Source organism: Lampetra fluviatilis, chromosome 3, assembly GCF_964198595.1.
Source record: "Lampetra fluviatilis chromosome 3, kcLamFluv1.1, whole genome shotgun sequence".
NCBI lineage: Eukaryota > Metazoa > Chordata > Hyperoartia > Petromyzontiformes > Petromyzontidae > Lampetra > Lampetra fluviatilis.
In genome coordinates, this window is record NC_136277.1 from 4,137,504 (window position 1) to 4,154,476 (window position 16,973).

At 45.0% G+C, this 16,973-nt stretch overlaps 1 protein-coding gene across 1 annotated transcript in view; it reads left to right on the forward strand.

Annotated features, from left to right (window-relative positions):
- The first annotated feature begins 2,593 nt into the window (after positions 1-2,593).
- Positions 2,594-16,973, forward strand: part of LOC144951671 (chondroitin sulfate proteoglycan 4-like) — a 69,798-nt gene continuing 55,418 nt past the window's right edge. Inside the window, exon 1 of the mRNA XM_078881968.1 lies at positions 2,594-3,008. Within this exon, the coding sequence (XP_078738094.1) occupies positions 2,924-3,008 (85 nt within the window). The 5' untranslated portion in view covers positions 2,594-2,923. The remainder of the gene's footprint in view (positions 3,009-16,973) is intronic.

Here is a 16,973-nt window from a genome sequence, read left to right on the forward strand (position 1 = left end):
TGGTTACACTCTCCCCGTGCGCCTGTGCGCATCACCTTATGTAGTCCCTCCTCCCGGGAGACAGAGCGGATGCGGACCTCGATGTGAGCATCGCTCCTTAGTGAACCAATCACAACGCGCTATCTCTACGATCCTCTTTCCCCCAGCGCGTGTTTCCACTCACCAACCAATCACGCCGCGCTGCCACCCGATCACTCCCACACCAGCGCGTCACCGGCACCCAGCCAATCAGCACCACACAACCCACGATCCCGCACTGACCCCTGATCCCTCACCGTCAGCGCGCGTCACCACACACACATCCAATCACGACGCGCTGGCACCTGATCGCTACCCCAGCGCGTATCACCACTACATCAGTATAAAAATAACAATTTGCTAAACCTTGGCCACAATATCTGGACTTGTCTTCATATAACAATGCATGTGTTTATATGATTGTGGTTATGGTTGTACTTTATAAATCCCTAATCTCTGTCATTACATACAATGAAACAAAAAAAGGTAAAAACGTAAAAACAGAGCAATGTAATACAATACACTATTAGACATTATTGTAAAAAAAAGAAATAAAAAGTCCATCCCATGTGTTAGTGAATTTTCAAATATTTTAGGCAGGAAATGGCAGGAAATTTATTTTCAAATTTAGATTTTTTTCTGGGGGGGGGGGGGGCCTAGACCCCCTGGAAGATTTGGTCCCCCCAAATTTGACTCCATGGCTACGGCCTTGGTGTGATCTCATGATAGCCTCAAGCCACCAGAAGTGTCACGAATCTGCGTCATCCACCATCACTTGCCTCCAAAGTGCTCCATCATAAGCATGAACATGTTATTCCACGAATTCCCACCAACACGTGAATTGGACAGGGGTAGATAACTAATGCCTCTTCATTATAGCAAGGCCGAAGCCATGGAGTCAACATTGGGGGGGACCAAATCTTCCAGGGTGTCTGGGGGTCCCAACCCAGAAAAATATCTAAATTTGAAAATTGATTCCCTGCCTAAAATAAAAAAAAATCACTAACACATGGGATGGACTTTTTATTTATTTTTTTACAATAATGTCTAATAGTGTATTGTATTATATTGCTCTGTTTTTACTTTTTTACCATTTCTTGTTTCATTGTATGTAATGGCAGAGATTATGGATGAATAAACTACAACCATAAACACAATCATATAAACAGAAATCTATGCATTGATGTATATGAAGACAAGTCCGGATATTGTGGCCAAAGTTTAGCAAATTGTTGTTTCTATTTACATACCATAGCAATTTTTTATAGCAATATATTGGGGGGGACATTTTGACCATATTTGAATATTATAATGACGGCTTTGTATTATAGTACTGTACTGCACTTGAGATTAATATTATAACAAAGTCTGCAGTATAAAATAATAAACTGACATTCATTCTGCAGCTTTAGCATGTGTTAGTCCATCAGCCTGCTGGCCTTCAAAGTACCTTCCGTGTAACTAAATACATAAGCAGAGAGTTTTAAACAATAGTATTCTTTAAACAACCGATCGGCCACACGGAATTCGGGGAGTGCATAATTTCAGCAGCACTGATTCTAATCTATTCGTACCCTGGACTACTTTCGACACAGTGTCTTATCAGCAGTCAGGCTTGCTTTAATCACTCTCTCTTTACGATATGGGGAAGTCGACGCAAAACGATTTTAATACATCACACAAAATAGGCTGGAACAAAACACGTGTGTGTGTGTGCATGCACACACACACACGTGTGTGTTTGCCATGAAGCTGGTCGGCTGCTTTTAGAACCCCCAGAGTTGAGCGCGCGTGGCGGGGCAGGGTGAGGAGGGGGGAGGTGAGGCGGGTGGGAGGGGGGTGCGGGGGGTGGGAGGGGGGGTGCGGGGGGTGGGAGGGGGGGTGCGGGGGGTGGGAGGGGGGTGCGGGGGGTGGGAGGGGGGGTGCGGGGGATGGGAGGGGGGTGCGGGGGGTGGGAGGGGGGTGCGGGGGGTGGGAGGGGGGGTGCGGGGGATGGGAGGGGGGTGCGGGGGGTGGGAGGGGGGTGCGGGGGGTGGGAGGGGGGGTGCGGGGGGTGGGAGGGGGGGTGCGGGGGGTGGGAGGGGGGTGCGGGGGGTGGGAGGGGGGTGCGGGGGGTGGGAGGGGTCGAATCGCGAGCACTGCGAGGCGGAGGAACGCGGCTTGGGACGAAAAAGGAGGGGGAGGGAATAGACGGTGGGGGGGAGAAGGGGGGATGGGGGAGCAGGGGGGAGGGGAGCAGGGGGAGGGGTAGCAGGGGGGAGGGGCAGCAGGGGGAGGGGTAGCAGGGGGGAGAGGAGCAGGGGGGAGGGGTAGCAGGGGGAGGGGCAGCAGGGGGGTCGGGAGCAGGGGGGTGGGGTAGCAGGGGGGAGGGGTAGCAGGGGGGAGGGGTAGCAGGGGGGTCGGGAGCAGGGGGGTGGGGTAGCAGGGGGGAGGGGTAGCAGGGGGGTGGGGTAGCAGGGGGGAGGGGTAGCAGGGGGGAGGGGCAGCAGGGGGGTGGGGTAGCAGGGGGGTGGGGTAGCAGGGGGGAGGGGTAGCAGGGGGAGGGGTAGCAGGGGTGTGTGTGTGGAATAAGAGCGCGAGTAAGAGAAGCCAGAGTTGGGAGAACGAGAGAAGGGCGAGCGAAGGCAAAGACGAAGAGGAGAGGGCTTTATATATATAGATAGCGAGAGAGAGAGAGAGGCGAGACGGGGAGCGGTGATAGAGAATAGGGGAGCGCAAACTAGAGGAGTAGGGGGGGCACTCGAGATAGAGAGACGAGGGAGGTGAGAAAGCGGAGTGAGAGGAAGAGGTACACGGCGGGAGTGACGGCTGAGTAGGAGGAGTTGCCACGCTCCCAAGTTCCTCGCCTGGCAGAGGGGCCCATCGGCCGTGGCATGGGAGCCCGGGGCGACCGCTGGGCCTAGAGATGGGGCCGGGCTCGCCGCCGCCGCTGCTGCTGCTGCTGCTCCTGCTGCTGATGCTGTGCGCGTCCGTGGCCGTGTCCCTGCAAGGTGAGCCGTGCCCTGTGCCATGAGCCCTCAGCCGATCCGAGTGTGGGAGCCCCACCAGGTTCACCCAACGCGACCCCTCTGCTGCTGCTGCTGCCGCCCTAAACGCCTGAGAACGCAAGCCTCTGGGTCATGAGTTGCAAAGAATAAAAGTAATAGTGGGCAAAAAAACATCCCGCGTGATTGTGGTCAAGAATAATGCACAACTGCGATCAAGGCCTTAATTATACTAAATATTGGGGAGGGGGGGGGGCATATCCCCCCCTCCCCAATATTCAAATATGCTCAAAATGCCCCCCCCCCTCCCAATATATTGCTATAAAATCGATTTCTGTTTATATGATTGTGGTTTATGGTTGTACTTTATTAATCCCTAATCTCTGCCATTGCATACAATGAAACAATAAAAAGTAAAAAAAAAAACAGAGCAATGTAATACTGTTAGATATTATTGTAAAAAATAAAAAAGTCCATCCCATATGTTAATGAATTTTTTAATATTTTAGGCAAGAAATGAGTTTTCAAATTTAGATGTTTTTTCTGGGTTGGGACCCCCAGACCCCCTGAAAGATTTGGTCCCCCCCAATGTTGACTCCATAGCTACGGCCTTGACTGGGATCTTGAATCTTAACCACCTCATAACACATGCAATGCAGTTTATAAACTCGTGGAACTTATTGTACAACTAGCTTGTTTGCCCGTCCTAGGACGGAAGCTGTAATATTTACGACAAAATTGAGCGGAGTATAATTGCATCTTGTGGAAATTTAATGGCAGTGAATCTTGCACGAAAGTATGTCATCAAACACCTCGCTTCATGTCACTGTAGCACTGTATATAACTGACCCTCAAATAGTTGAAATTCACTGCTCTGATACTATATTCTCTTCTGCTTTCGGTCGCTGGGGTTGAAATAAATTGGAATTCGATACAATTTCTGGAAAATTACCGAGAAATGTCTATTTTACCATAATGTAGAAGCATAAATGAGACTTACCTTTTGCCTCGAGTGCTGAAGAATTAAATACACAAAATCTACTTTTTTGCTGCGTAGAATTATTTATTAGAGTCCCTATCAATGAAGAAACGTCCAACTTAAAGCGAATTTTCGTGAGTGTAAAAATCCACCCGCTCATGAATATTAATGAAGGGGGTGCGGCATGTGGAGTGACGTCACGCGCGGGACACACAGACATTCTTGATCCATTATAGTAGTAATACATCAATAGAAATGGTGGCACTACTAAATAGTGCCATGCGTCACCAACATTATCGTGATGGGATTACTATAATAAGCCATTCCAAAAAACAACTCGACACATTAGTCAATAACATCGACTTTTAAATGACACAAAATGTACACAGTAATAGTCAACGTTTCGGGCGATATCCCTTCTGCACAGCACGTAGAGAGCGGTCAGAGAGGTTTGAGTCTGGATCTCTCTTGTGAAGAATGTCTGTGTCCAAAACGTCGCCTGTAGAATTTGTTTTCTTTTCAAGGCCGCTGTGATTGACAAATGTGTTGGGTTGTTGTTTTTCGTGCGTGTGCACCACTGCCAAGTCGGTGTCAACAAATAATGATCGGAATGAGCCATGACCTGTCTACTGTTGGATGGAGGCACCCCAATTACGTCGCGATCCGTCACGGTCTTGTCACGCAACAATCCGTCTCCTGTGCACGAGCTGATCTCATCGCTCCATCTCCGCGGCGGCGGTGGACGTCCCCTCTGGGACGTGTTTTCTCACTTGTCTGCCACCGTGTCGTTAGCCTTGACCACCAGCCATCGTTTCTTCTCGCGATGTGCCTGGCCCATGTCCACGAACATGTGTTTTTCTCATTCATGCGTTCCTCTTCCTGTCTTTCGGCCTAATTCCAAGCATGTGTCTCTCTACACTTATTTGAACTTTTGTTTTCCTCATTTCTTTGGAATTGCTCATGTTTCTGATCGATATATTAGCAGATAATACAACAGTAATACACTTATCACCATGCTGTTTAAGCATACTGTTAATTTCATTAAGGTATTTTTTTTTCCAAAATCAATTCAACCTGAAATTGTCCACCTCTTTATGTCATTACTTTGATCCCAGTCCACATTTAGTAATTGCCCTATGTATGCATACTCTGGTGTGTTACGGTTGTATCACTCGCATAATCTTCAATTGTGGAGTGAACATGTACGTATGTACGTCAAACTTCTTTCGCACCGCGCTAATCAGAGGTGCGGGGAGGGTTTTTATGAATATTTTTAAGACGACTTTGCAGCCTTCCCGATGACATTCTTCGATGATTTTGATGTAGTTTATTTACATTAGTTGTTATATTGACTGTCGTCAGCAAATATGGTTAATGTATTTTTACATTTATTTTTGTACGTGAATTATTCCAATCCAACTCTCTGAAATCATCTTCTCAAGTCATTGTGAAAAACGATGTTGCTAGCATGTCTCCTTGTCTGTTTTTATGGAATGCCAGTGTCGCGGTTGCCTTTATGTAATTGTTGTGCATTAACAACAGATTTACACCTTAGGTTTTTGAGAGCTTGGATGACTGCATCAATGTACACTGAGGCTAATGCCTAGTCTACAGAGGCTAGGCATAATGGTAATTGTTATTTATTAGTGAAATTAGAATCCTAATTGTCATTGTAAGATATGATTGATAACAAAAAATCAACACAGGAAGAAATTGCAGGCTGGTGCCATGAAAATTGTACTTCATTATAGCCACATGTCAGGAAAAAACGATAGTTAACAATGAAAACCTAGTCCAGGAGGTAGCTGATTGTTGCTTAGACTAACTCTAGACTAATTCTAAGCAACAATTAAATAACTATGGGGACAATATTTATTAAATAGATGTCACCACTGTAAATAATGCAATGACCACCATAATTATGGATAGTGTCTTGTAAATGGACAGATGGTAATGCACCCGGATAACGTCTGAAATCTCCAAAAAAATGTTGAAGAAGACATTTCGACAGGTGTTAAGCTAAAATTTGAATATGCAGAACTGTAAGATTATTTGTAAGAGAATGAGAGGAAAATAGAGAACATAGCATAGCAATGATTTAAGACGTCATAAGCAGCAGGAGCATGAAAGCAGCAACATGGATGTTGATGATTGGCAATTAGAAATGGTCACTATTTGTGGAAGAACCATGACACATTAAAACGATTTAAGTTTAGAATTAGTGGATTAAATATACGCATATTCTAGGAAAAAGACCACTTTTCATATGAAGAGTAAAACGTTCAAGATGTGACACTTTGAATTCATGAAATGTACCCTTTACAGTGTGGTCTAATTATAATTAGACCACGTGGTTCAGGAGATTTGTCTTATAATTAGACCATCTGGTTCGGGAGATTTGTCTTTTTTTTATCGACAGTATCCACATCATAAAAGAAGCGTGACCAGTTTGTTTTGTTAAAACAAAATTAATAAACGTTTACCACATTGTTCCAAAGACATGAAATACTTGATTAATGAAATAGCACTTCCTTAATTCTTCTATTCAAAAAGGGTGAAAAAATTGTCTCACAATTATATACCCACTTCAACAATTGTTTCTTGCTGTGGTTGTCCCACCTGATGACGGACGCTTGTGTTGTGCCCGAAACGTCGTGGTTTAATTTATTTTATTTTATACCTACGTGACTTTACCGAAAGAACCAAAGAGTATGTATGGATCCCTGCAGTCACGAAAACTTCAAATCTAATTTCTATACCGATTAGCCTGCTAATCCACCACATGTACAGTATACAAATTGTTCACTAACATAAAAGATAACCAAATAGTTTAAATGTTTTGGGTCAACTATGATACATTTATATGCCTGTAATTCTATGATAGTTACAGCAATATTATGCAATAAACTTTTATAATTACACTTTTATTTGCCAAGTAGTCTAGGGATACACTGAGTGCTTTTATATGAATCATTATGTTAGTTAAAAGTTAAATCTACATTGCACAAGGCACAATCACTCAAGAAACACAGAAGTCAGAACTGCGCCTATTGAGCTGCAAAGGTAAACTCCTTCCTGCGAATCACATTATTATAAGCGGAGAGAGGTTAACACTTTATGGGCACGGACTGTTTAAAAATAAAACGTTAAAGATCTCCTCGCTATTTCTATCTTGAAAACTGTTCTGCGGTGTCCTGATAATATTTGTTGGCCCTGCCCAAAGGGAGTCACCCTCCAGGATTTGGTTGCCATCTATTAAGGGTGGTCAAAAGGCTTGCTGACTGAAATTTAACTATACTGTATAATAGGGTTAAGTTGCCAGCTTAATCTCACATTTTATGTTACAAATTAGTACTTAGGGGTGAGTGGAATATGTGGAACTCTTTTTTTCTCTCCATCTCACATCATTCATCGAGAGATGTTTATCATTCCATCGACAACTTTATAACCAACAGCAGTATAAATATTAGCATAGGTTAAAATCAGCAACAACAACAACAACAAAAAATCCCCACTTTTCAGAGAAGCGGGTTTGATTTTTGATGGGTCGCGACCCCTCTACCTGTAGAGCGGTTGGAACGTTCAGTGGAGTATTTGGTGTTATTATTGTGGTGACCCAAGTTAGTCTTGCAAAGGAGACAAACATACTAGACTTGGTGGTACAGTCATCTATTTGTAATTCTATGCAGTACGACTGCTGTATATTTAACGAGGGGAACGCCCATTAAGACGTATTACCTACGAGGTATGTATTTAAATTTCTGAGTAAAGTACTTCATGCTGAGACATGCACATAGAGTACAACTGCAGGACATTATTCAGTCGGTTGTTATACTGCAGCAGATCATCGGAGTCGCTCAGCCACCGAAGGCACTGCAGTTGTGGAGTTTTAAACAGAAAAGTTGAAGTGGACGTTATTCAAGCTGAAAACCTTGATTGAATTTTCAGTGGACGTGTTGTGAAGCTGCCTATATTTATGGCATATTGCGTGCTGTATATGAGGTGAACACCTGCATGTATGCCGCTTTAATATCAGGACGCAGGTCAAGCTATTCAAGGTCGGTGAAATGTACGTAAGATAAGCCATAAATGCATGGAAAGTGGAGCAAATTAAGGAAGAGTTAATTGAATTGTGGTTGAAGTGTACATGCTGTGCAGAACAAAAGTTTAAATAGTGAAATGTTTTTATACGTTAAATGTTATGTTTATCAGGGACTTTTGCTATACAAAACATGGCCCTTGGGACAACAGGTGCCATGGGTTGACTGACAGAGATGACTGACAGATGCACCACCTGTGGCCCCTACTGTGCCAACTTGCCACGTTTTAGCCACCTGGTGCTCCGCTCGTTGTTGTGAGCATCGCTGCTCTGCCCTCCGCTGTTGTTGGAAAGCGACTGCCTCCAACTGCCCAGAAGCGCCCTTCACGAACCTCCTCCACAGAGGCCAATCTTGATACCGCTGGTACTAGTCATTGCCAAGTCCACTCAGCTCCATATCTTCTCGTATCACATCAGTCCATCTCTATGCGTTGGCTGGGCATGTGGGCTACATGACCCTAGCCAATGCGACTTTGCCTGTCGGAGGAGCTCACCAATAGGACTGTGTCCATATCTTTCAGGATTTGTGCGTTCCTCACACAATCCAGCCTTGTTAAACCCAGAATGGATTGTAGGCATGCTAGCCTGAATGTTTCTAACCGGCAAAGATGTTCCATTAGGGAAGTCTATGTCTCGCAAGAAATAAGTACTGTAGGCGCCAGAGGACATCTCTGTAGCACCCAAGGTGAACAGGGAATGGCTCTAACTCTCGGCCACGTAGGTTTACTCGGCTTGCCCATCATCAATAAGGTCTGTAATTATTGTGAGAAGAGATTGATACCATGAATAGGCCTTGACCAGGTCAATAAAGCAGATATGTAGGTCCTTTTGGAATTCCCTATACCTCTGCTGTAGCAGATGGACAGAGAATATGGTATCTGTGTAGACCCACCCTGGCCTCTAACCACATTGGGACTCTTTAAGTGTCTCCTCAGCGTGCCTGGCAAGGCGATGCTGAATAATCGTTGCCAGCACATTTTTCGGCACACTCAGGAGGGAGATGCCCCTGCAGTTGTTACAGTCTGTGTGTCTCCCTTGGAGGGGGCATCCTTCCAATCTTGTGGAACCCATCCAGTCGTCCAGACTGTTATAATGATGTCATATAGGACAGTCTGCACAGAAACACCACTCTCCCTCAGCAATTCACTTAGATCATCTTTGCCCAGTGCTTTTCCTGGTCTCAGACTTTGGATCGCCTTGCGTACTTCCTCAACAGATGGCACCTCAGCCAGCCACTCGCAGGGAGCGACTATTTCTTCCAATATTTGAGGCACCGCAGCCTCAGTAGGGTCATCCCCCCTTTGCCTCATGATGTTTTCTTGGCTGAGGGATTTCCCCTCCTCCAAGACCTCACAGAAATGCTCTGCAAACCTGCAAACCTGTTTTTGGAGGTCGGAGATCATATTATATTTCTTTCTCCTAAGAATGGTGATTGGTGTGACGTTGCAAATGACAGATTCCATCTCCTCAATAACCCGCAACCACCACTCATCCTTGCAGTGCCGTACGGCTCTCCAAACCTCTGAACGAAGGTTGCGGTAAGCCTCCTCATTCTCCGACATGGGATGCTGTAGCCGGTTAGAGTGGGCCTGTCGCTTCTTCTCAGCCAGTTTGAACACCTCCTGTCAGCCAGGGTGTCTGGGGAGGTTTGGTCCATGTATCCAAAGCAGCCATTGCAGCTGCATGAGCCACAGACCTAAACGTCACCCATTTCCCCATTGGTATCAGGAGGGGGGGGGTACTATGCAAACCCGAGCTGCAAGTGATTAAATTCTCGCTTGTAACTTTCATCGGCTAGCTGAGACCAGGCCACTGGGGGCCCGAATTGGGTCCTAGATGGACACCCATCAGCGCAGTGCATTTTACAGATAAGTCAATAGTGGGTAGGTCCGCTCCATGCTAGGTCGTGGTGTCAAAGACATGGGCCCGCATCCACTGTTCCATCACTATATAGTCCAGAAGATTTTCGAGGTTGGACCGGCTGTAATGCTATGATGTTGTATGGATACGCCGATGCCGCATCAGCGTGTTGGTAATTAAAGAACCCAAAGACTGCACAGAAATTTAACAGCCTTCTGATGTGGCTTACTCCAGCCCACTCGGGGATTACAGTCACCCAACAGGATGACTCTATCCCGAGGGGCCACTTTAGCTAGCACCTGTGACAGAAGTCATAGAAGGTATTTGACAGCCTTGCCTGCATCCCTCCACTGATGTTCATATTCGGTGGGAGTGTAAGCCACCACCAAAGTTGATGGGGAGGCGAGCCCACAGTAGCCTGAGACGTACAGCTTCCCACGCCTCACCGCCACGCTCCCACACTCCCTTCATTCTGTTGTTCAGAAGAAGAGCCACTCCCTCTTGTTTGACAGTTTCCTGCCAGAACCAGGCCTCCTGAATAATACAGAGATCCAGGCAGCACCGTTTTAGCTCCTGACAGAGCAGTGGCAGCCTCTCTTCCGCAGTGAGCGTTCGAACATTCCAAACGGCCACTCAGTGGCTTTTTGCCATTTCTGGAGGAACCCCGAGGGTTAAGGATTCAGTCTCCTGCCTCTGCTAAATGGGGTTTGGCCAGAAGAAGTCCTAGATGCCTGTCCCCCTCTCGGCCTCTGGCACAAGCTTTGTTTGGTATTTCTCACGTGGTTTTGTGGTAATTGAATTGAAGGTGGAGGAAGGGGATTTACCAGCCCCTCGCACCCGCCCAGAGCCCCATTGGAACGCTGTGGTGGCGACGAGCGGAATGTGGGGAACAGCCGATTGGAATTGGCCACCTTCCCCTATGGCGTTGCTCACAGCCACCACGGCGTTACCATCTGGCAACCACCCGATGAGGTACGGGGGGTTGTTTTTGCCGGAAAGTGCAAATAGCGTCGCTTTCATTTCGACCTTTATATCGTTGTAGTTTTTGTTAGAAATAAATTAACAGTGTCATACATCTATGAATTCAGTCATATAAAAATCAAGTGATCATTCCTCTTACCAGTGGTATTGTCACTCGGATCATTGTGCACTACATATATATTTATACACAACATATGCTGTACGTCAATAATGTGTTGCCTGTACATGCATATATGTTGCATATTTATACTTTACATGTGTGAAATTAGCACACACACACAGTCACTAGAACTTGCGGAATGGGTTCTTCATATTGCGTAATCTGTCCAAAACATGTGGAATGAGGTAGTTTTGCTGGCTTTGACCAAATTCTGGGAGAGAAACGCATAACAAAGAACCATTGTGGAATTTTTACCAATGTTACGTACAGTAATCATAGCGAATGACAGTGTGAATAGAGTCTGATGGTTGCCAACTCTCCCAGTCCGCGCAGTCCTATCCACCACCCCGCTGATCGCGGTTCTTCCACATTTAAGTTTGGATTGCGTATTGCAGAGACGTTACAAATCTCTCGGGCATTGCCCTGATTCTGCCCTATGTCCAATGTGACCATTCTGCCATACGGCAGTTATCGTTGACCGGGCCGAGGCCTGTAACGTTTAATGCTCGTGCATTTCTGTTTATTTCAAGCGAGTGCCTCGTGATTAAACCCAGGGTCCTCGGTGTTGCTGGCTGTGTTGTGTGACATGGGCACGAGCAGTATTGTCCTCGAGCTCGGCAGGCCACCTCTCCTGACAGGTTATATTTCGATGTTCCATTTTAATAACAGTCTGCACACGTCCAGTTAATGGATCCGCACAGATTATCGTGAGCTAAAGCAGTGAGCGCGATTTTAACTCTGCCACTGAGAGTGGGAATGGTAACGTGATCTTGTTAAGGGGTTTTCCAGGTGTGGGCGATAGTGAGGTACAATGCGTTGAGCCGAGTAATTCTGTATCTATACTACAAGATGAACTGCTGTCAGTCTATGCAATGAGTTTGTGTTCATTATGTTTCGAAATTAGTTGCGTTTAATGTTGTATGCGTTCCTCGGTAATGATGTGCGGTCTTTGCAAGGCCGTAATTATAATATATATTGGGGGGGGGGGGGGGACACATCCCCCCCCCCCAATATTCAAATATGCTCAAAATGTCCCCCCCCCCAATATATTGCTATCAAAAATAAAAGAAAAAATTTAATCATTTCTATGCTATGTAATAAAAACAACAATTTGCTAAACCTTGGCCACAATATCTGGACTTGTCTTCATATAATAATGCATAGATTTCTGTTTATATGATTGTGGTTCATGGTTGTACTTTATTAATCCCTAATCTCTGCCATTACATACAATGAAACAATTAAAGGGAAAAAAAGAAAAACAGAGCAATGTAATACAATACACTATTATTGTAAAAAATAAATAAAAAGTCCATCCCATGTGTTAGTGAATTTTTTATATATTTTAGGCAGGAAATTAGTTTTCAAGTTTAGATATTTTTCCTGGGGGAGGGACCCCCAGACTCCCTGGAAGATTTGGTCCCCCCCAATTTTGACTCCATGGCTACGGCCTTGGGTCTTTGAACACTAACTTGATCGCATACATAGCCAGTAGTGGGATAATTAAGACAATGATGGTACGTGGTTACCATCGTCCGCAATATACAATGTAATCAAACAAAGCCATCATCGTCGTTTCAAGTTTACACTTCACCAGAATCGGAGGCATAGACTGAGATGTAGAAAATGAGAGTGCAAATAGTTTTGCTTTTAATCAAGATTTGAAGTTTTCATGACTGCAGGGATCCATACTCTTTGGTTCTTTCGGTAAAGTCACGTAGGTAGAAAATATATAATAAATTGCTGTGGTTGTCCCACCTGATGACGGACGCTTGTGTTGCGCCCGAAACGTCGTGATTTAATTTATTTTATGCCTACGTGCTTTTATTTCAGCTTTTATATTGTTATAGTTTTAGTTTTAAATTAATTTACAATGCATACGTCTGAATTCAGTCACATACAAATCATGTGATTTATCCCTCAATTACCAGTGATATCACTTACTATCCTTGCTAATAGGTAATTTGTAATATAAATAATTGTCAAAGTGGTATTCCAATCAAATGAACATGAGCCAATGGTCATCTGGTTTATAGCTCTTGAGCCAGTGGTTTAAATTCCACATTCTTATGCCGGGGGGAATTAAAGCCATCGGAACAACCACATCTAGATTTCCCACAAAGTGGGATTTGATCAAACCCAGAGGAATGAATGGCTGAGTCTACCCCTGAATAGGACTTGAACTTGCAACCTCCTGATTTATAATTGTACACTATCCTCTGTGTTAGCAGTCTCAAACTGGTTTCTTGTTAAGCACCACACAACTGTCTGTGCAAAGAAGTATATAATAAAAAAAAATTATGTCTGCATAAGAAATTCAACATTTGAAGCTGGCATTTTGTTTGACTGATGTCGTGATTTGTTCAGCTGCTGACCGCAAGGCTCTGGAGTAAGGATTCCTGTAAACGAACTGCAGATTTGAAAGAAGGCATCCAATGCGCGTCCACATGCGCTCCGATCGCTTTCATCGGAGCTGGGGCACAGAGTGAACTCGAGTTGCTGTGTTCATGATCCATCGGCAAAATCACAATCTTGCTTGCATATTATTAGTACAGTTAACCGTCTCTATTCTCGCGAATGCCGAATTCGCGAATGCAGAAACCTCGTTTCAAATGGGAAAAATGGGCTTACGAGTGAACATAGGGTGGGAAATGTTAAATGTTTAATAACAAATTACTACAATAAAACACATTCCTGCGGAGGGAGCTGCTAGGAACGTTGGGTTGCTCGGTCAATGGCCAGGGTCAACGGCGGCGTGGTGTATTCCGCAAATATGGCCGACTGTGAGGGCGGGCACAAGCCGGCGTGAGTAGGTTAAACGTTGAGTTTTATAAGGGCACCACGGGGAGACCAGCCCCTCCCCACCCAGCCCCACCCCACCCCACCCCTCCCAGCCCCTCCCTCCTCACCAAGCCCCTCCCCACCCTCCCCACCCATCCCATTTTTGGATGCACGACGGATGGACACAATAATCCCCTGTGGGCTGGTGTAACCAGGAGGTTCCTACCAGTATAATACATTTTTAATAAAAAAAAAATATATATAATTCCCTTTGATGACGATGATTTGACAACGATGAAGGTGTTGGTGGTGATGGTGAGGAATTGAGGAGGATGACTCCTCGGGGGATGCAGGTGTTTCATAAAACAACGCACAGTTGTTATCATTTTTAGCACTGGGGGAGCGCTAGCTGCAACACTTTCCCCGATTGCATTCACATTATTTTTTGAATGGACCTCAAAGTCGACTCGCTTGAACCACAATGTCGGCCTAACGCTTTTGCTTTTTCACTCAAACGCATCACTTTCTTCTGCCTTTTTTTCAGCAGACACACTTTTTCTCTCGTTTGGACGCTTGGGAACCACGATCAAGGGCAATTAACGTATCGAGTAAAAATGCACAATAGCGAGTTCAGATCTAGATTACTGTGAGACTGAGGACTAAGCGGGCAGCAGCCGAGGGGGCGAAGCTTTATCTTCCGAGATGGTTTCAGATGTCACCTCCCTGGTGTCCGTGGTCTGACACGTACGCTCGCAAATACTGGAGTCTAGCGGGTCACGGTTGGTGCATTGGTGTCCATTTAGTAACTTGCGAATATGCAAAACTCGTGAATCCAGAACTTGAGCATGGCAAGGATTTATTGTCCTCTCATTTAGCTCAACACAAATCAAGACTCTCAGTATGAAACAAATCTGATAAAGATACAGATGAATGTGTTCCTGCCTAGCTTGTGTCTCCTATCCGCCATCATTCGCCTGTCGGTGTAGAACAGTTGTAGGGGCCCATTTATATTAACATGGATGTAATGAAAATATATAAAAAAAATACTTTTTTTAAAAACACGCTTTAATAAAATGTTCCGTACGAGTAATGGCAGAACTCCACGACTCCATGAATTGGCCCGCAGCTTGCCACAGCGCCAGGGACCCTGGTGATTTACAGGCAACGTGAGTTGAGCGTGGACAATTAGACCCGTAAAAATGATCGTTTCAAAATATATATTTTAAATGTTTAATGATAGAATATATTATTGTCATCAGTATGACACACCTATACCAAGTTTGCAGTCGATACATTGGGAAGACGGTTGAAATTAAGTTACAAGATTTTTTGAGGATACGACAACAGATGGAGTGAGTTAAATAAAATCGTGTAAAAAATAAATATTACCTTCAACTTGGTTCTGCTGTTCGCGCATACTTGTAACAAAATGAGATTGCTAGCTGGGCATGGTTTCCTAGATCATGATACGCCTTACAAAGTGGTACATGTTGATGATCGGCTATTTGACGACATTGCTCTGTCCCATGAAGATGTGGCCTTGTGGTTTTATTGTTATCGTCGTTTTTGTTCTCAAGGTTTCTGCCAACATAATAAAACACATTTAATGAAACCTATCAAGGCTTGTGCTACATTCATGGCTTCATTTCTCACGCAAATATTTTCGAGAACGCTGCCAGGCTTGGCTTGGAGTTTGGGTTACCGACCCGCCGGCACTTTCAAAAGAGTCGGATTTATTTCGATTAGTCACTAGTCAGTCTCATCCATTGGCCATCATCTAATCTAGCGATTCTGTTCTTCCCAAGTAAATTATTTGTATAAGTCTATATGTCTCTCGTTTGAATTTTCTCTCTTGTTTGTTGTGGTATAACAATTTAGGTTGCTCAGGTGTTGCGTCTTTTTATTTTTTATTTTCTTCATAATACATTTCCTCGCGGTTTACAAAATTATGTTTGGCCTTTTCATCGTCTTTTTACACATCTTTTTCTTAATCTAGTTTTTTTCCCTTCGTATCACTTCATGAACTAATGAAAATGATCGTGTATATTGCACTTAAAGTTTGGACAAAGTAACACACACTGAAAACAAGCTATCTTATGTGATTAATAACGGTAGCTTCAGCTTTTGGTGAAATGTGCATGAAGGCTGCCGTGGTCTTACCCAGATTTGGAGCAACGTTCAGTCTGCAATTAGCAAAGAATGTGTTAAACATGTGCCGTCCTTCTCCACCCACAATAATCATTTATAATACATTTCAAAGTGATACTGGTAGGAACCACCTGGTTCCACCAGCCCACAGGGGATTATTGTGTCCGTCCGTCGTACAGGGAGGGGCTGGGTGGGGAGGGAGGGGCTGGGTGGGGAGGGAGGGGCTGGGTGGGGAGGGGAGGGTGGGGAGGGGCTGGGTGGGGAGGGTGGGGAGGGGCTGGGTGGGGAGGTGCTGGGTGGGGAGGGGCTGGGTGGGGAGGGGCTGGGTGGGGAGGGGCTGGGTGTGGAGGGGCTGGGTGGGGAGTGGCTGGTCACCCCGTGGTGGCTTGTGCCCGCCCTCGCAGTCGGGCATATTCGCGGAATACACCACGCCGCCGTTGACCCTCGCCATTGACCGAGCAACCCAACGTTCCTACCAGCTCCCTCCGCAGGAATGCGTTAGCACAGAGCACAGCATTCGCTCCCACTCTTGGTAGAGAGAGAGAGAGCAGCTCGGAGGAGCAAGGAACCACAGACGAGCGTGAAGGCGGCCAGGCAGTGAGCCTGGCCCAAAAGCCCCAGGACACATCGGGTTATTGAATTTATTTTGACACCTTGTGTTTAAACATTTTAATTGTGTTTTCTATAATTTGCTATTCTATCTTTCGTGATCAATATCTATTTTTCTTTCTGTGTGGTCGCCTAAAATTAAACCGCGCAGTTTAGAAAACTCGACTAAGAACCCTGAATGAATTGAGACAAAAACATAATTGGTGAATGTTCAAAGATTAAACCTGGTAATTAATTTAAAAAGAGAATTCATGCATGCCTTTACGTTAATAGAAGTGAACGTCGAAAAAAAACCGTAACCCTTTGTAATTTGTTAAAATCAATATAAAAACCCTAATGTGTCCTGACTTTTGG